The sequence below is a fragment of the Diceros bicornis genome, chromosome 5 (assembly GCF_020826845.1).
Source record: "Diceros bicornis minor isolate mBicDic1 chromosome 5, mDicBic1.mat.cur, whole genome shotgun sequence".
NCBI lineage: Eukaryota > Metazoa > Chordata > Mammalia > Perissodactyla > Rhinocerotidae > Diceros > Diceros bicornis.
This window is the reverse complement of record NC_080744.1, coordinates 17,974,369-17,995,069: the sequence shown is the minus strand read 5'-3', so window position 1 is coordinate 17,995,069 and position 20,701 is coordinate 17,974,369. Positions and strand designations below refer to the sequence as shown.

At 38.0% G+C, this 20,701-nt stretch overlaps 1 protein-coding gene across 5 annotated transcripts in view; it reads left to right on the top strand.

Annotated features, from left to right (window-relative positions):
• The first annotated feature begins 1,815 nt into the window (after positions 1 to 1,815).
• Positions 1,816 to 20,701, top strand: part of G2E3 (G2/M-phase specific E3 ubiquitin protein ligase) — a 50,804-nt gene continuing 31,918 nt past the window's right edge. The window contains exons 1-4 of one of the 5 annotated variants that reach the window (XM_058540788.1): positions 1,847 to 1,918; positions 13,030 to 13,144; positions 15,084 to 15,322; positions 15,440 to 15,480. In XM_058540788.1, the coding sequence (XP_058396771.1) occupies positions 15,444 to 15,480 (37 nt within the window). In that variant the 5' untranslated portion in view covers positions 1,847 to 1,918; positions 13,030 to 13,144; positions 15,084 to 15,322; positions 15,440 to 15,443. Of the gene's footprint in view, positions 1,919 to 13,029; positions 13,145 to 15,083; positions 15,323 to 15,439; positions 15,481 to 20,701 lie in introns of all 5 variants that reach the window. The other 4 variants (XM_058540789.1, XM_058540787.1, XM_058540786.1 and 1 more) reach the window with 4 other exon arrangements.

Sequence of the window (20,701 nt, the reverse complement as noted above, 5' to 3'; positions counted from 1 at the left end):
AAAATCATATATATATGTAGTATTTTACGATTGTTTTGGGGGCTTTCAAGGGCAATTTGAGTATATTTAACTTTTGCTTGCAGATTAACTTGAGAATTTAATTCCTGTGAAGGATGAAACTTAATGGTCGAAAGGTGACAAGAATTATGAAAGACGTAGGAAAATATGTGACACAGTTTCTGCCTTTAAGGAACATGAAAGAACAATACATTTAATGGGGTCATATTAGAAATGGGGGACACTAAATAATACAACACATCGTGAATGACAAAATATGCCGTCAAACCATTACTCTATAATTGTTGAATGAATCAATAAATGAATGAAGGGACACAAACTATTCAAACATTATACATGTAACATTTATTAAACCTGATTCTGTATCTAGAATATACTCAATTTCTAACAATCTTCTTTTGAAAACAATTAAAATTACAAGAGTAAAACATGCTTGTTATTTTAAAGATTCACCTAGTTATAAAGCAAAGGGTAAACAGTGTCTTCCCATCCCCATTCACCAATCTGACTCTCAGAGATAACTTTTTACAATTTATGTATCCATTCAAGAAACTTTGTATGCCATTCGCATACACATACTTTAAAAGAAGGATACAACATACAGTCCTCCTAAAGCTGATTTTTTTCGTTATTTCATTTGAGTACCTACTGATCTACTTCATTGTTTTTAGTGCCTGAACAGTGTCAGTATATTAGATCCTAAAGTATCATAACTTATTTAATCATTTCTGTATTGGTAGACATTTAGGTTATTTCCTATGTTCCACTATTAAAAACAGTATATCACTTAATAGCTTTGCACTCCCTTGTGTCAGATTATGTGTAAAATAAATTCCTAGAAATCGAGTGAATCTTTCCAATGGCAGTTTTGATGGAGGCTTGAAGGTGTTCTGTCATGGCTTGGTCTGAATTGAGCGGTTGAGGTAAATCAATGCTAGCAGAAGTGAGGATGATCTAGGGGGCAACGTCAATATCAGAGTCATTTTCTTTCCTTTTTTTCTTTTGGCCTAAGAACATGTTCAGTCCTTCCTTTCCTTTCTTAAAGCTCCCAGATGTATCCCTTCAGAAGCTTGAGACGTTTTGGATCAAGGATATATCGTGCGATCCTTGGTAACGGAAAATTACACTGTTGTCCCAAGAATCTCACAGGCCAACTACGTAACAATCTCGTAAAACGGTCTCCTACAGAGGGGGAAAAAAGATTCGTCGCTTTCTAACACTTATCCTCAAATATTTTACTTGGGACCAAGAACTGGTCGGACCACTTATTTTCAATTTGTGGCTGGAATAAGGCTGATTGGTGCACTTGGCATTTTTTCTTCCTCAGACAGGGGAGGGAAAGAGCTTAAAAGCCCTGACTGTGCGGGGATAAGACTAAGGAGGCCCAGGGAATCCCCGTACTAAGTGTGTGGAGGGCTTGTGTTTTCTTTCTTGCTGTAGCGTTGTGTACATGAGGGCGAGGGGAGGATAAAAAGTCTGGCTCCATTTCTCTTTTTATTTTCTCCATTCTGTGAAGGAAAGAAACTTCAGCAAGGCTCTGTCCATTTCAGACACAAGAGAATCCCCTCAAGAGCCACGGGGCAGAAACACCGACCCCCCCCCCCCCCCCCCGTTCCCTGTGGACTTAACTAGAGAAAGACATAAGAGAAGCTCTGGCGAAGACGAGCGGACCTCGCGGCTGAGGAGCAACGCCACGCCTCGGCCTGCCCCACCTCCCGCGTCGTCGCGGGCCCCGCCTCCCGGGGGGCGGGGCCAAGCACTGCTTCCGGGTCGCGGGCGGAAGTGGAGAGATTTGAATCGTGTGGGCCGTTGGATGGGGCTGCTCGAGGTTGGCGTGCGGCGCTGCGCGAAAAGGGAAAGGTGTCGCGGCGGCTCTGGAACTTCTGCCCAGCGCGCCTTGGTGAGTGGACGGGGAACGGGAAGAAACGGAGTATTCCAGGGAGAGAGGCGGGCCCGTCGGGTGGGACAGGGATCGGGAGGCGGGACAATGTAGCGGGGGCCTCAGTGCTTTTGGGGGTGTGGGGCGGTCGGCGCCTTGGGAAGTCGGGGCGCTGGGGAGCGTGTCCCGGGCCAGCGCTCCCCACGGTCGGCGCTCACAGGCCGGCTCTGAGTCTTGAGGGTTCGGAGGCCTGACTGCCGCCGAGACTAAGCCTTGTTTAGTCTCTCACTTTCGGGTAATCGCAGTTCAGTATTTCCGCCAGTTTGGCTGGAATGCTGAAGCTTCAGCAGCAGTTAAATCTCGTTGCGACAGCGTTACCACAGGAAGAGAATCTGCCTTTATTAAAGATGGAAGGTTAGGGGCAGGTTTCGAGTGAGGAGATGGTCTACGTGGCTCCGAGTTCTAAGAGGGGTACCCGGAGTAATCCGTATTACTCTCGACTGCAGGCAAGTGACAGTCTTTGAAATGCTGGTGGGGATTTAAACTGAAATCTGAGTATCCTGTGTATTTAAAACCCGGATAGTGTTCTTTCCCGGTTGACATTTTTCGTAGATCGCAAAAATCCGAAACTGTTGCTCATTTAAACTGGTAACAGCGGTGACTCACGAGGGTCTTGGTTTGCCAACAATAGGGATAAGGTTTAGTTAGTTCCGCAGACCTGCCTTTTCACCCCGTTCATTCATTGGCCAGCGGAGTTATTGTGGAGTCATTTTGAAAGTACTCGACTAATATTTCCAGCATCGGGTTTTCTTTGTTTTGGTTCTTTGGTGTTTTTTGTTTTTGTTTTATTTATTTTTAGTGATGAACTACCTCACATATCTAACTCGATCCAACCCCGTAGCAAAGCCGTAACTTCTGAAATAGTTTAAACGTGTACCTTAAATGTAAACTGTAAATGAGTACTTTAAATGTCTAGAAATTCTATATCTTGCCTTATTGAAAACTGTCAGACTAATTTTTTGTTTTTTTAGAGGAACAGGTATTTTATGTTCCTTTAAAGATTTTAACGCCACGGTGTGTATATCCCATACTATATAAATGTATAAATATCTTTTAAAAAGTAGGACTTAATAATATTCATAATAGACAGTTCTCCATTCAGTGTTGGCTACTCCCACTCTCTGATCCCTGGTAATGAACTTTTGTTTCATTATAAGCCAGGAAAAATAGATTTACATATTCAGCATGTGTGATAGTTGAAATTTAAACATTTTGGGTAACACTGCAGGAGACTTAGCTATAGTACTTTCCTAAGGATTGCAGACAACTATTCAGCTCATTTCATATAAGCTACCAGCAAATGGTAATTTTTAAAAAAAATTAGTCTCTAGATTTTAATCTGTTCCTTTTCCTTACCTGAACTCTTATATCGTTGAGTTTTTGCTCTATCTACCGAGATCAGTGAGTTTCAAATTTCAGTGTGTGCACATTACCTTGAAGGGTTTCTTAAGTGCTGATTCCTGCGCTTCAAATTTCAGAGATTCTGATCCAGTAGGTCTGGAGGATGTGGTTGAGGAATCTATAAGTTTAACTGGAAGGCTAGAAAATTTGACTGAAATTTAAATTCAGAATTTTAAGAACACTGACTTGATCTTTCCTAGCGAGTCATCATGATATATTGGTTAAGGGCATGGAACTGGAGCCAGATTGCCTGGGTTTGAATTCCATCTCCAACCACTGAGGAGCTGTGTGATCCTAAGCAAGCCGATTAACCAGTCTGTGCTGCAATTCTCTCAACTATGTAATGGGGATAATAGCAATACCTATCTTGTAGGTATTGCTACCTACCTGTGAGAATCAAATGTGCCAATATGTATAAAAATCTTAGAATAGTGTGTGGCACGTAGTAAATGATACATATAATCTCCTATTATATTGAGTTACTAAACATTGTACAAAATACATTACATACATTATCTCATTAATCTTTACAAATAACACTGCAGTATGTACTATTTTCGGATAGAAAACTGAGGCTAAGGGGGCTTCAGTAATTTGTTCTCACACAACTAATAAAATGTTTGATCTGGGTCAGGAACTAGATTTAGTATAAGAAAGTTTATGCCTCTTTTTTTTTTTTTTTTTGAAGTAATTCTTCCTGCCTCTCTTTGCAGTCTCTCCTTCCAGATGTTGCTCTGTAAAAATCTCTAGTGGCTTCCCATTGTCTACCATATATAATTCAGATTTCTTAGCTTTTTCTTTTTCAATCTGATTCCAACCTCTGTTTTGGAGCATCATCTGTATAATATTCCACCCCTCTTTTCCAACCTGTGAGCTCTAATCATACAATTATAATTCTCCAAATCTATTCTCTGTCTTTTTTATGCATTCTTAGCCATCAATCTTTTTTATTTCCCCTTAAAATTTTACCCGGTGGGTTTCAGATACCTTCCTAGACTTCCCCAGGCACAGAGTACTTCTTCCTCAGTGCAGTTTAGTTGTAAACATAGCCCTAGACGGAGAGCTCCTGTCCTGTTTGCCTTTATATCTGCAGTTCTTGGTGCAGAACAGTGAGTGCCCTTCTACTCTGAAACTGTGTATGTTCAATGAGTGCTTGTTACTTTTACAGTTGAACACATTGTGTCTTGTTAATGCTGAAAAAGTTAAAAGAAAAAAAAACAGCTTTGCTTTTTTACTGAGATGATAGACTATAATTCTGTGTGGCTTAATAGAAAGATTTTAGTGATATCGTATGGTTTGTAAATTTCACAAATGTGGAAAAATAAGTATTGAAATTATAGGCTCAGAAGACATTACAAGTGGGAAAAAAATTAAGAGCAGTATTTGGTAACATTCGCAGAACTCCAAATGCTTTATATGTGTCTTCTCACTCCTTAAAGCCATTTTAGTATTATCCCCATATTAAGATGAAGAAACCGAGGTGAAAGATTTAGTAACTTAAAATAATTTTTTTTTTGCATTTAATTTCTCCCAGTGCAGTTTTTTTAAATTATAAGAATAATATATGTGTAATGAAAAAATTAACTTTATAGTAGAGAATTACCTTCATTTGTTCATGAATGTTCATTTCTACATTAATTCAATTAGAAATTAAGAAAATATTGGAGAATTAAAAAACAGAAAAGTTTGCCTTTCCTTTTCAGTTTGAACAGTTAAGACTGTTGTTACCTGACCTCCTTGCCTACAACCTTTTCTTTAAACACCTGCCCAGCATTGTAGGAACATCATTCTAAGGGCCAGTGAGTGGGTAGGGGTTGATCAAAGGAGCATATGATTCTAGTATGCTCCCATCCCACACACCTTCTCCAGCCAAAGTAGTACCAGGTATTTGAATCAGAGCTGAATATCTGGTGTAGGCTAGACGATTCACATTATTTTTCTTGAATTTTGGAGTTGGGATACCAAAAGACTGTTGGGAGCCAAGCTGGAAAGGTCTTTATGTGCTGAGATGACAGTGGAATCATGAAGAAACATGGACACTGGGCATAGGGAGCCAATATGCAGCGCGGTGGGGGGGACCTGTTTCCTGAGGACTAGTTAGTTATAAAGTAAGTCAGTATAAACTTGTAATTTTATTGCTTTCCTCTTTTTTGTTGAGGCTTTATTTTTTTAGAGCAATTTTAGGTTCACAGCAAAATTGAGGGGAAGATAATAAAGATTTCCCATGTACCCTCTGCCCCCACGCATAAGTAGCCTCGACCATTATCAACATCCCCCACTAGAGTGGTACATTTGTTACAATTTATGAACGTCCGTGGACACACAATAATCACTCAAAGCTCATACTTTGAACTATGGTTCACTCTTGGTGTTATACACTCTGGGTTAGGACAAATGTATAATGACATGTATCCATCATTATGGTATCATAGAGAATATTTTCACTGTTCTAAAAATGCTGTGTATGGTGCCTATTTATCCCTCCCCCCACTTCGCAACCACTGATCTTTTTACTGTCTTCATAGTTTTGCCTTTTCCAGAATATCATATAGTCGGAATCCTACAGTATGTAGCCTTTTCATATTGGCTTTTTCACTTAGTAATATGCATTTAAGTTTCCTCCATGTCTTTTCATGGCTTGATAGCTTGTTTCTGTTTAGCACTGAATAATATTCCATTGTCTGGATGTACCAGAGTTTATTTATCCACTCACCTACTGAAGGACATCTTAGTTGCTTCAAAGTTTTGGCAATTATGAATAAAGACGCTGTAACCATCCATGTGAAGGTTTTGGTGTGGACATAAGTTTTTGCTTCCTTTGGGTGAATATCAAGGAGCATGATTGCATCATTGAGGTAAATCCCACTTGGTTGTGGTGTATAATTCTTTTTATACGTCGTTGGATTTGATTTGATAATATTTTGTTGAGAATTTTTGCATCTATGTTCATGAGAGATATTGGTCTGTAGTTTGTTTTTTTTTCTCGTGATGTCTTTGTCAGATTTTGGTATTAGGATAATAGTGGCCTAATAGAATAAGTTATGAAGTGTTCTCTGTGCTTCTGTCTTCTGAAAGAGATTGTAGAGAATTGCTATAATTTCTTCCTTAAATGTTTGGTAGAATTCACCAGTGAACCCATCTGGGCCTGGTGCTTTCTGTTTTGGAAGGTTATTAATTATTGATTTCTTTGATACAGGCCTATTCAGATTGTTTATTTCTTCTTGTGTGAGTTTTGGCAAATAGCGTCTTTAAAAGAATTGGTCCATTTCATCAAATTTGTGGGCGTAGAGTTCATAGTATTCCTTTATTATACTTTCAATGTCCATAGGATCTGTAGTGATAGCCCTTCTTTCATTTCTGCTATTAGTAATTTGTGTGCTCTCATTTTTTCTTAGCCTGGCTAGAGGCTTACTGACTTTATTGGTCTTTTCAAAGAAACAGCTTTTGGTTTTGTTGATTTTAACTGTTGATTTCTTGTTTTCAATTTCATTGATTTCTGCTCTAATTCTTTTTACTACTTCTGCTTAATTTGGATTTAATTTGCTCTTCTTTTTCTAGTTTCCTAAGGTAGAAACTCTAGATGATTGATTTTAGAGTTTCTTTTCTAATATGTGCATTAAATGCTGTAAGTACTCTTCTGAGCACTGCTTTCACAGCATCCCCCAAATTTTGATAAGTTGTGTTTTCATTTCCATTTAGTTCAAAATATTTTGTATTTTCTCTTGAGATTTCTTCTTTGATGCTTGTGTTATTTAAAAATGTGTTGTTTAATCTCCACGTATTTTGGAATTTTCCAGTTATTTTTTTTGTTATTGATTTCTAGTTTAATTTCGTTGTGGTCTGAGAGCAGATATTGTATGATTTCTATTCTTTTAAATTTGTTAAGGGGCCTGCCCGGTAGCATAGTGGTTAAGTTCATGCGCTCCACTTCAGCACCCTGGGGTTCATGGGTTTGGATCCCAGGTGTGGACCTATACACTGCTCATGAAGCCATGCTGTGGCGGTGTCCCATATACAGAAAAATGGAGGAAGATTGGCATGGATGTTAGCTCAGGGACAATCTTCCTCACACACACAAAAACACATTTAAATTTGTTAAGATCTGTTTTATGGCCCAGAATGTGGTCTGTCTTGGTGAATGTTCCATGTAAGCTTGAGAAAAACGTGTATTCCACTGTTGTTGGATGAAATAGTTCATTATATCCAGTTGACTGATGGTGTTGAGTTCAACTATGTCCTTACTGATTTTCTGCCTGCTGGATCTGTCCATTTCTGATAGAGAGGTGTTCAAGTCTCCAACTATGATAGTAGATTCATCTGTTTCTCTTTGCAGTTCTACTAGTTTTTGCCTCACATACTTTAACACTCTGTGATTAGGCATATACATGTTAAGTACTGTTATATCTTCTTGGGGAATTGACCCCTTTATATCAGGTTTTTCTCCCCCCTTATGTGGGACAGGATGGCTAGAGTTGGCTGGAGTTGGGTATTTCTCTTCCCTCAAGTCATTTAGGCTCTGATAATACTCCAGCAGGAGTATTAACCAAGGTAATACTCTGGTTAACTCCTGAGGGTAGGCCTTGTTAAGAACAGCTGAGTGCTTTGGCAAATTTGAAAATGATACAATTTCCCCTCTCCCTGCCAAAATCACAAGGGGGTTTTTCTGTGGTATTCACTGTGGGATCCTGGTCAAGTTCGTGGTGATAAATCTCACAATATTGTGAGAGGCCCCCATGACTGGGTACCCCTGGAGTTTTTAACTCTCAAAGTTATCCACATTGAGCCTCCAGCAGTTAGTCAATTACAGTTCAGATTTTCTTACCGCAGCACTGGATCCCACAGCAATTTCAGCTGGTAAGTCTCTGCTCAGGTAAGCTGTGACTCCCTGTATTCACCTGTCTCTCCAGTATTGGGGCCAGTGGTTTGCCCTGTGTCCTCCCCTCTTACAGATCCAGGAAGTGTTGTTGATTTCTTAGTCTTTTCAGCTCTTGTTAGGTTGGAGTGGCAACTTACAAGCTCCTTACATGCTGCTTTTCCTTTTAATTTAAACAAATATCTTTATTTTTTAATGAAGGTGGTTAACTTTTAAACATCTATCTGGTAATATAATTTGTATAGAATCAAATTCACCCATTTTAGGGGTATAGTTTAGTGAGTTTTAGTAATTGTATTCCATTAAATGAATATACCACAATTTGTTTTATCCATTGTCTGTTGATGGACATTTAGGTTGTTTACAGTTTTTGGCTATTACAGGTAAAGCAACTATGGACATTTGTGTACAGTGGGCATATGCCTTTATTTCTCTTGGTTGCATCATATGGTTAGCTGTACATTTAACTTTTTTTTTTTTAAATAATTTTATTTATTTATTTATTTTTCCCCCAAAGCTCCAGTAGATAGTTGTATGTCATAGCTGCACATCCTTCTAGTTGCTGTATGTGGGACACTGCCTCAGCATGGCAGAGAAGCAGTGCGTCGGTGCGCGCCCGGGATCCAAACCCGGGCCGCCAGCAGTGGAGTGCGCGCACTTAACCGCTAAGCCATGGGGCCGGCCCTAACTTTTTTTTTTTTTTTTTTTTTGTGAGGAGATCAGCCCTGTGCTAACATCCGCCACTCCTCCTCTTTTTTTGCTGAGGAAGACGGCCCTGGGCTAACATCTGTGCCCATCTTCCTCCACTTTATATGGGACGCCGCCACAGCGTGGCTTGCGAAGCAGTGCGTCGGTGCGCGCCCGGGATCCGAACCAGCAAACCCCGGGCCGCCACAGCGGAGCGCGCGCACTTAACCGCTTGCTCCACCGGGCCGGCCCCAACTTTTTTTTTTTTTAATTGAAGTAAAATTCACATTCATAAAAATTAACCATTTTAAGGTGTACAATTCAGTGACATTTAGTACATTCATAATATTGTACAACCATCACCTCTATCTGGTTCTGAAACATTTTCATTACCCTGAAAGGAAAACTCATACCCATTAGGCAGTCACTCTGCATTCCCCATTCCCCCAGTCCCTGGAAACCACAAATCTGCTTTCTGTCTCTATGGATTTACCCATTCTGGAAATTTTATATAAATGGGATTATACAATATGTGGTCTTTGGTAGTTGGCTTCTTTCACTTAGCATGTTTTTGTGGTTCATCCATGTTGTAGTATATATGAGTACTTCATTCCTTTTCATAGTTGAGTCATATTCCATTGTACGGATGTACCACATTTTGTATAACTGTTCATCAGTGGATGGACAAATGAGTTGTTTCTGTTTTTTAGCTATTGTGCATAGTGCTGTTATGAACATTTGTGTACAAGGTTTTGTTTGAATACCTCTTTTCAATTCTTTTGGGTAATTACCTAGTGTAATTGCTGGGTGATGTGGTAGTTCTATGTTTGATGTGTTGAACAACTGCCAAATCCAAGGTCATGGATATTTACATAACCCTATGTTTTCTGCTAAGATTTTTATAGTTCTGGCACTTACATACTAAGTCTTTGATCCATTTTGAGTTAATTTTTATATATAGTGCAAGATAGGGGTCCAACTTGATTTCTTTGCATGTGGTTACCCAGTTGTCCCAGCACCATTTGTTGAAGAGACTCTTCCTACTGAGGGGTCTTGGCACCCTCTTCAAAAACTAATTGATCATAGATGTATGGGTTTATTTCTGGACATTTACTTCTTTTCTATTGATCTATATGTTTATCCATGTGCTGGTACCATCTTGTTTTGATTATTGTAGCTTTGTAGTAAGTTTTCAAATTGGAAAGTATGAATCCTTCAGCTTTTTCTCTTTTGGATTGTCTTGACTATTCGGAGTTCCTTGCAATTCCATATGAATTTTAAGGTCAAGTTTTCCGTTTCTACGAAAAGGCCATTGGATTTCGATAGAGATTGCATCGAATCTGTAGATTGCTTTGGGGAGTATTGCCATCTTAACAATATTAAGCCTTCCAACCAGGAACACAAAGTGTCTTTCCATTTATTTGGGTTCTTTAATTTCTTTTAGCAGTGTTTAGTGGTTTTCAGTGGACGAATTTTGCCCCTTTTTGGTTACGTTTATTCCTAAGTAGTTCTTTTTGATGTTATTGTAAATCGAGTTGATTTGTTAATTCTTCTATGGATTGTTTTTTGCTATTGTATAGAAATACAACTGATTTTTGTGTGTTGATCTTGCATCCTGCTGCTTTGCTGAATTTGTTTATTAGCTCTAACAGTTTTTTGGGAATTCATTAGGATTCCCTACATATAAGATCATGTCTTTTGCCAATAGAGCTACTTCTTGCTTTCAATTTGGATGCTTTTATTTCTTTTTTTATCTAATTGTTCTGGCTAGAACTTCTGGTACAGTGTTGAATAGAAGGGGTGAGAGTGGACATCATTGTTTTGCTCCAGATCTTAGGTGGAAACTTTTAGTCTTTCACCACTGAGTGTGAATAGATGCCCTTTATTATGCTGAGGGAGTTCCCTTCCATTTCTAAATTGTAGAGTGTTTTTATCATGAAAAAGTGTTGGGTTTTGTCAGACGCTTTTCCTGCATCAATCAAGATGAGCATGTGCCCTTTTTCTTTTATTTTGTCAATGTGATGTGTTACATTGACTGATTTTTCATGTAATGAACCACCCTTGCATCTTGGGATAAATACCACTTTCTCGTGGTGTATAATTCTCTTAACAAGGATCTAGTTTGCTAGAATTTTGTTGATTTTTGCATCTATGTTCATAAGGGGTATTGGTCTATAGCTTTTCTGTGATGTCTTTAGCTTTGGTTAGCACAGTAATGCTGGCTTCATAGATTGAATTAGGAAGGGTTCTCTCCTCTTCTGTTTTTGGGCAGGTTTGAGAAACATCGGTGCAGTTCTTTTTAAAATAATTGATAAAATTCACCAGTGAAGCTGTCTAGGCCTAGACTTTTCTTTGTTGGGAGATTCTTGAAGTATTGATTCAATCTCTAGATATAGATCTGTGAAATTTTCTATTTCTGCTTGAATCTGTTTTGTAAGATTATCTAACTTGTTTAACTAGTTAATTATCTAATTTGCTGGCATACAATTATTTATATAATCCTTTTTATTTCTGTAAAGTCTATAGTAATGTTCCCTGTTTTTTATTTTAGTAATTTGAGTATTTTCTCTTTTTTTTCTGGGTCAGTCTAGCTAAAGGTTTGTCCATTTTGATCTTTTTAAAGAACCAGCTTTTGATTTTATTCTCTCTATTATTTTTCTATTCTTTACATTTATCTCCACTCTAATCTTTATGAATTCTTTCCTTCTACTGGCTTTGGTTCAGTTTGGTCTTCTTTTTCTGGTTCCTTCAGGTACAAAGTTAGGTTATTTTTTGGGGAATCTTCTTTTTTAATGTTTACATTTATAGCTATAAATTTCCTTCTGATCACTTTTTGCTGTACACTGTAGGTTTTAGTATATTATGGGTTTGTTTGTTTTTTTATATTCATTCATCTCTAAGTATTTTCTAATTTCCCTTGTGATTTCTGCTTTGACCTTTTGCTTGTTTAATTGCCACATTTTTGTAAATTTTCCAGCTTTCATTCTTTGGTTTGCTTGTTTGACCATGTTGTATTTGTTTTCTAAAGTATATGTTCAACTCCCAAGCTCATTTTCTGAGACCAGCATTACCCTGATACCAAAGTCAGATAAGGACACTACAAGAAAAGAAAACTGCAGGCCCATATCCCTGATGAGTATAGATGCAAAAATTCTCAACAGAATATTAGCAAACTGAATTTAACAGCACAGTAAAAGGATCATACACCACGATCCAATGGGATTCATCCCTGGATGCAAGGAAGGTTTAACATATGCAAATCAATAAATGTGACATATCACATTAATAGAATGAGAAATAAAAATCAAATGGTCATCTCAATAGATACAGAAAAAGCATTTCACAAAATTCAATGTCCGTTCATGATAAAAATTCTCAACAAATTGGGTATAGAAGGAATGTACCTCAACGTAATAAAGTCCTACATGACAAGCCCTCAGCTAACATGATACTCCATGATGAAAGGTTGAAAGCTTTTCCTGTAAGATCAGGAATAAGACAAGGGTGCCCACTCTCACCACCCCTATTCAACATAGTACTAGAAGTCATAGCCAGAGCAATCAGGCAAGAAAAAGAAATAAAAGGCATCCAAACTGGAAAGAAGTAGTAAAATTGTCTGTTTGCAGATGACATGATCCTATATATTGAAAATCTTAAAGATCCCACCAAAAAGCTGTTAGAATAGCAACCCAGCTAGAATGCGAGGCAATTTGGCTTACTTGATTTTATTACCTGTCTATTCCTGTGTAACAGATCACCCCAAAACTTAGTGGCTTAAAACAATAAACATTTACTATCTGACCGTTTCTGTGGGCCAGAAATTTGGGAGCAACTTAGATGTGTGGTTCTGGCTTAGAATCTCCCATGAAGTTGCTCTCAGGCTGTCAGCCAGGCTGTAGTCATATGAAGGCTTGACTTGGAGGATTTGCTTCTAAAATGGCTCACTCACATGACCGTGGGTAAATGCTTCAATCCTTTGCCGAGTGGGCCTCTCCAAGGAGCATTATGACATGGCAGCTAGCTTCCTCTGGTGCAGGTGATCCATGATAGAGAGCAAGGAGGAAGTCACAATGCCTTTTATGACCTAGTCATACATTGTCATTTCTGCCAGGCTTTTTGGTGCTAGCAGGTTACTAAGCACAGCCACATCAAGAAGAGGGAAATCAGGCTCTACCTTTTGAAGGGAGGAGTATCAAATATGAGGATCACTCACTGACCAAGTGGAGGTAAGCAGTGGAAGAGACTCACAATACCTCTTGACAGTGGCTTCCTGGAACTCTTCATTAAATTGTTAATGATTTCTCAAGGAAGGGGAGAATACTTTGATATTATTTCTAAAACCAAGTCTGTTGTTAAAGAGTTGGGCTGTTATTGAGATATATACTTACATACATCGTTTTCTTCCTTGTGCTTAGGAAGTCTTAAAATTCATGTACTGGATGCAAAACAAATGATAAAATCCAACTAAAAATGTGTGAATAGTCCTTATTTTTCTGGCTCAAGTTTTGTATTGGAGACTGTTGTATGAGACAAAGCAATCATCGATCAGGATTTAGAAACAAAAGTTTTATTTCAGGTGCTGGTTATTAGAAAGAAGGCTAATGTGAACTGGTCAGAAGTATGAATTGTGTAATGTCTTTAGAACATCCAATTTGGGGGTAACTTTTAATTGTGATATAATATTAAACTGAGACAGAAGTTATAAGAATAGTATAAGGAGCTCCTATATACTCCTTATCCAGATTCACCAATTGCTTATGTTTTGGGCCATTTGCCTTATCATTCTTTCTCCAGTCCTAGCCCAGTCAGCCTAAAACCACTAGGGATAAACCTGTAGTGTGATAAAGTTAGGTTTATTGACTCATTGCAATGAGAGAGATTGCAGACCAGAAGAACCACAGGGCTTCTCACCAAACAAAGAGTAAAATAAATTTCTTATAGGATTTTGGAGAAGGGTGGCATTTAGGTGAAATTTGAAGGAAGTAGTGTTTTGATGGGGTCAAAGCAAAGCCAAGGCTGTGTGTAAAGGAGTCAACATCAGGACTGGACTACAAAGTGGACCTAGGGTGTTTACTTGTTTTATGAATTCTTTTAAGAAATACCAATCTTGATGGCATGGGTGATTTTGTAAGGAAGAACCAGAAAATATTGAAGACTGGGAGTCAAAGTGATTCAAAAGACTTGGACTGTGACTTTTTCTGAAACCACAAAAGTGATCTATGAGAAAATCAGTGTTTAAACCCAAAACAGTTCTTATAATCAATATGAAATATAAATTCTAAATTGTAAGAAAGCATTGATGAAATTTGATAATAATCTTTGTTTTTTTGTCCTTCCTTTGATATTTACTATTCTGTATTATTTATTGTGCTCTTTCATTATTTTCATGTGAAGTGGCATAGTCACTCAGTTATGGGTTAGTCTGTTCCCACTGACGACTCTGTGACCTTGGACAAGTGTTTTAACCTCTCTGAGCATTGGATTTGCAACTATAAAATGAGATTACATTCACCTAGTAGCATTGTTATGTTTATTCTTTTCCACTTAAATTCCAAGAGCTTACACATACATTATTGTACTTGAATCTCATAACATTTCAAGTAGGCTTTCTTATAGCCTTGGTAAAGTGAAACTTTGATGTTATTAAGATATTGTTCTTCCTTCATTTGATCTTTTAGCACTAGAGAACAGTTAGAGAAAGTTATATTTCAGTAATGAATATGAGTAATTTCATTTGTTAACTAGTAGGGAGTGAGGAGACAGGCAGATCAGTGTCTTTCAGTATGTAAATGGTTGAGCACTGTGCTAGAAGATGTGATGTGGCAGTCAGATGCTTGCAGCTCTGTATACAATCCCTGCAAATGCACTAACCATAAATATAGCCTGATAAAGGGTTGTTTTGTAGGCTACTCAAATACAAATGGCATTGCTATTAATGTTGTGATTTTTTTTTTTTCCCCTAAACAATGAACACTTCTTGGTAAAATTATGAACAAAAATAAAATACAGATTTCATTGACTTACATAGGAGTTGTAGTTTGGAAATACTCATTTTGTCCTAAAATAGCAAGAAAAAAAAAGAGTTGATATTTATGTGTAAACTGCCTGTAGGTTTCTAGGTTGATGTAATTATAAATAGGTTGTTTTTTTTTTTTTTTTACCTAGTTGAATGTCCAGCTGGAAATTTGGAAGTCTACAGTATTCTTTGTTGTATAGGTCTGTTTGGTGCATTGCAAGATATCCTGCAATCCTGGCCCTTTTCCACTAAATGCCAGTAGTCATCTTAATCTTTCTGACATCTGAAAAACATTCCCTCCGATTTTAACAATGTCTTCAGACTTTACCACCCTTATTGAGGACTATTGGTCCTAGATGTGTGAAAGATGAGGAAGTTAAGTACTAGAGTAAGAAATGATTATGCAACTTATTTGCAATTATGCATTGACTAAATTTAATTAAAATGGATAACTTGAGATTTTTAAAATTAAGATGGCTGTATTGTATGTTTTTATTTTTCCTAGTAAAATGAATGAAAATAAACCTGGTGACTCACAGAATCTTGGTAAGTAACTGTATTTAAAATACTTTCAAATATGATTTAAAATATTAAGATATTTTACTCTCAGTTTTTTTATTACAATAAATCCTTTTAGAATGCTACTCAAACAATAGGAATGAATTCCCTGATCCATGCTTAGTTCATATATTCATATACTAAAGTATAATATTGTATGTATTCATTTCAACAAAAATCTACTATAAGAGGACAATTTGCCAAATTTTATTTGTATTCTCTATATGTATTTATCAGGTATGGTTTGTATCTGAATAAAACAGTGTTATTTATTTAATAAATATAATTTTTTCACCTTTTTGTGTGACTTTTTCTTACAAAAGGAAAAAATCCAGGTGAGAACAATTTAAACAATACACACAAGTTGAACATGAAAACACACAATGAAATTGCTCACAAAAGTCTCCTCTAATAGATGCAGACCTTTGCTTTTAGTTGTTTTCTTCATTTATTAGTTATAAACAGTATATATTGACTTGCTACTGTGGAAGATGAGAAATTTAAATTGTTACTTTATACTTTTCTGCCACTACTTCTCCCCTCATCTACCATTTTTAAGATTTCTTTTTGGATTCCCTTTCAAGTTAAAGTGTTACGCTTCTCTCTATCTTGACCATCACTTACAGAGAGTATCTCTTAACTCCACACCACGTTGGATGAGGAAATTGTGCTCTTAAACCTCTCTCTGTTTTGCTTTTCTGCTTTTGCCTATAGACTTACTAAATATAATGAAGTCAGAACAATTTTATTGGAATTTAAATGTTAAAATTAAACAACAACAAAATCCAAATAAAAAACAAAATCTGCTTATAAAATGCATGCCTGAAACCTAGTCTGTTTGCATCCAGAGTCTCCATACTGGGTGAAGGGAGGAGGGGAGCAAACGGAAAGCCACAGGTCCACAGCATATAGCAGATACAGTTCCATCCAGTGTTCATCATGAGGACTCCTCTTCTGTTTCATTTGTTAGTGCCTTCAAGTAGATTCCGACTCGTAGCAGCCCTGTGTACAGCAGGGAGGAATCCTGTGCCATTGTCTTCACCATCCAGCGGTGTATCAGACAATTCTCTGCTGTATGCATAGGGGTTTCATGGCCAATTTTTTGGAAGTGAGTGGCCGGTTCTCCTTTCTAGTTTGCTTAGTCTGGAAGCTTCACTGAAACCTGTCCACCATGGGTGACCCTGCTTGGTATATGAAATAGCGGTGGCATAGCTTTCAGCATCACAGCAACATGCAACTGCCACAGTATGACAACTGACAGATGGGTGGTGTGGTTCCCTGACCAGAAACAAAGCTGGGCCTTAGCAGTGAGAGCTCCAAATCTTAACCACTAGACCACCAGGGCTGGCTCTTCTGTAGTTCAGCTAATGCCTTGTATTCCTCTTCCTCTTGATAACTGCATGCACACTTATAGCTAAAAGTATAGGCACTGGAGATGAAGGAGTTAAGGCAGGAGCTGCTGGTGTCAGATGTCCAATAAGCACATGGCAATTTGCTGGAGTTAATGTCAGTGACTTTGTATGGGAAAGGAAGGGGGGCTGAAATCTTTTAAAAGATGGGGGGAAGGGGCTTATAGTTATGGCTTATCTCATTAAACTGGAGTGAGGGAGGGCAAATATAGGGGGGAGATTTCACAGTATTAAATATTAGCTCATGCTGTTTCTTTCCAGTCCTGGAATCTATTTTGTGAGTAGCCTATTAACGAATATACTAGTACCTTTCAACACGTAACGTCCATTCTTGATTCATGTATTAGTTAAGGTGAATAAGACTAGCTGCTGTAATTGGTAAACTCTCAAGTCTTAATGGTTTAACACAATAAAAGCTATTACTTGCTTATGTTGTAGTCTAGTGTGGATTGGTTAGGGGAAAGGGGATAGATAGGGAATTTCTGCTCCATGTAGTCATTTAGAGATTCAGGCTCCTTCCATCTCGTATTGATCTGCCTCCTTGAGATCCTCAGTGTTTTTTTCTCTTCAGCTAGTGATCTTCTCATTGTTTTATTAATATGTTATTAGAAATTTTTTATACAAGTAAACATCTTAAGGTAGAAAAGATTGATAATTATAATGCTAACATTTATTTAGTTCTATCTATGTGCCGCACTCTTTTAATTATATTACTATATACTATCTCATTTAATCCTTATTAAGGTGTAGTTTGAGGTAGGTACTGTTGTTGTCCTCATTTTTAAGATGAGGAAACAGAGCCATAAAGTGTTTATGTGACCTGCCCAAGGTTACATAGCAAGAGCGTGGAGCTGAGTCTTAGCTCAGATCTCTCTGACTCTACAATTTACCTTTTTAAAATTATATTATTATTGTGGTAAAATTCACATAACATAAAATTCACCATTTTAACTATTTTGAAGCGTACAATTTGGTAGCATTTAGTACATTAACAGTGTTGTGCAACCATCACCACTATCTAGTTCCAAAACATTTTCATCACCTCCAAAGGAAACTCTGTACCCGTTAGGCAGTCATTTCTCATTTCCCTTGTCCTCAGCCCCTGGAAACCACCACTCTGCTTTTTGTCCGTCTCTGTGGAGTTACCTATTCTGGATAATGTAATCTATTGTGAGCTTTTGTGCTTGGCTTTTTTCACTTAGTGTAATACTTCTGGGCTCCTCCATGTTGTAGCCTGTATCAGCACTTCATTCCTTTTTTTTTTTTTAATTAATTAATTATTTTTTCCCCCCAAGCCCCAGTAGATAGTTGTATGTCATAGATGCACATCCTTCCAGCCGCTGTATGCGGGACGCAGCCCCAGCATGGCTGGAGAAGCGGTGCGTCAGCGCGCGCCTGGGATCCGAACCTGGGCCGCCAGCAGCAGAGTGTGGGCACCCAACCGCTAAGCCACGGGGCCAGCCCACTTCATTCCTTTTTATAGCTGAGTAGTATTCCATTGTATGGATATACTGTATTTCTTTATCTCTTCATCCATTCATGGATGGACATGGGTTTGTTTTCACTTTTTGGCTGTTGTGAACAGTGCTGCTATGAACATTAGTGTACAAGTATTTGTTTGAACATCTGTTTTCAGTTCTTTGGCATATATACTTGAGTGGAATTGTTGTGTCATACAGTAGCTATGTTTAACTTTTTGAGGAACTGCCAGACTATTTTCCAAAGTGGCTATACCATTTTACATTTCCACCAGCAGTGTACGAGGGTTTCGATTTCTCCAGATCCTTGCCAACATTTGTTATTATCTGACTTTTTTTTGTTGTTTTTTTTGAGGAAGATCAGCCCTGAGCTAACATCCATGCCAATCCTCCTCTTTTTGCTGAGGAAGACTGGCCCTGAGCTAACATCTATTGCCAATCCTCCTCCTTTTTTTTTTCCCCTTTTTCTCCCCAAAGCCCCAGTAGATAGTTGTATGTTATAGTTGCACATCCTGCTAGTTGCTGTATGTGGGACACCGCCTCAGCATGGCCAGACAAGCAGTGTCTCGGTGCGCGCCCACGATCCGAACCCGAGCCACCAGTAGCAGAGCGCGAGCACTTAACCGCTAAGCCACGGGGCTGGCCCTCTAACATTTTGATTAGAGCCATCCTAGTGGGTGTGAAGTGGTATCTCATTGTGGTTTTGATTTGCATTTCCCTGATGACTAATGATATTAGACATCTTTTAATGTGCCTATTGGCTATTTATGTATCTTTGGAGAAATGTCTATTCAGATCCATTGCCCCATTTTAAAATTGGGTTGTGGTTTTGTTATTGAGTTGTAAGACTTTCTTATACATTCTGGACACTAGACCCTTAACAGGTATATGATTTCCAAATATATTCTCCCATTCTGTAGATTGTCTTTTCACTCTCTTGATAGTGTCTCTTGATGCACAAAAGTTTTAAACTTGGATGAAGTCCAGTTTATCTTTTTTCTTTTATTACTTTTGCTTTTGGTGTCATGTCATATCTAAGAAACCATTGCCAAATCCAAGTTTATGAAGATTTACCTCTATGTTTTCTTCTAAGCATTTTATAGTTTTGGCTCCTACATTTAGGTCTTTAATTTGTTTTGAGTTAATTTTTGTATATGGTGTGAGATAGGGGTTCATTTTTTATTATCTTGCGTGTGGCTATCCAGGTGTCCCAGCACCATTTGTTGAAGAGACTATTCTTTCCCCATTGAATGGTCTTGGCGTCCTTGTTCAAAATTAATTGACTATAGATATATGGGTTTATTTCTGGACTCTTCTTTTCCATTGATATATATGTCTGTCCTTATGCCAGTACCACACTGTTTTGATTTCAGTAGCTTTGTCATAAGTTTTGAATCTTCTCTCTTTTTTTTCTAGGTCACTCTAGCTAAAGGTTTGTCAGTTTTGTTGACATTTTCAAAGAACCAATTTTGGTTTTTATTGATTCTATTTTTCTATTCTCTATTTCATTTATCTCTGCTCTAATCTTTATTACTTCCTTCCTTCTGCTAGCTTTGGGTTTAGCTTGCTCTTCTTTTTCTAGTTCTTTAAGGTTAAATTAAGTTAGTGATTTGGAATCTTTCTTTTTTCTTATGGGTTTGCACAAGCCTAAAGATCAACTGGAGGTGAAAGCTTAGGGTTTCTGGGGTCTTTTCTGAGCATGCATCCAGCCCTGGGCATGTGAGTGTGCTTCTAGCTTCCCTGGTGTGTGTGGGAGCTTTTCAAAGTCCTTATTCCCCTTGTATCCCCTTTTCCCAGCCTCCTCTTTCCTAGTTTTTTTGCTCTGTTACCTGCTTGTCCTTTCTGTTATCCTTTGCTCCAGGCCACTACAGCTAGTATATTTGTCTTAAATGCTTTTGGCAAACAGTCAGGCTCCAGCCCGGAGAAAGTTCTGAGGCAGGTGAAACAAAGGCAAGCATCTGAGTCCATCCCTCAGGGAGCCACCACACAGATCAAAACACACAATCACATTTCTTTGAGAACAAGGTCCATATTACCTCCTCTTGGACAATCCATACCAGGAACATGGGCCATCCTACCTAAGACTATTGCCCAGCTAGAGAGTGGGGGGATGGTAGGTGAGTAAGTTAAAATGCCACAAAGCTCTCATCAAAATTTAGCAGCTTGTTTCTTTAAAGCATTCTGCTGATTGTTGTAAGGTTTTAAATTAGATTTCAGGGTTTCTGAAAAGTTGATTCTGACAGTTTTTGGCAGCTTAATTGTTGCTTTAGAGGAAAGATGGAGTTTTGAAGTGTTCTAATCTGTTATTTTCAGTGATGATAC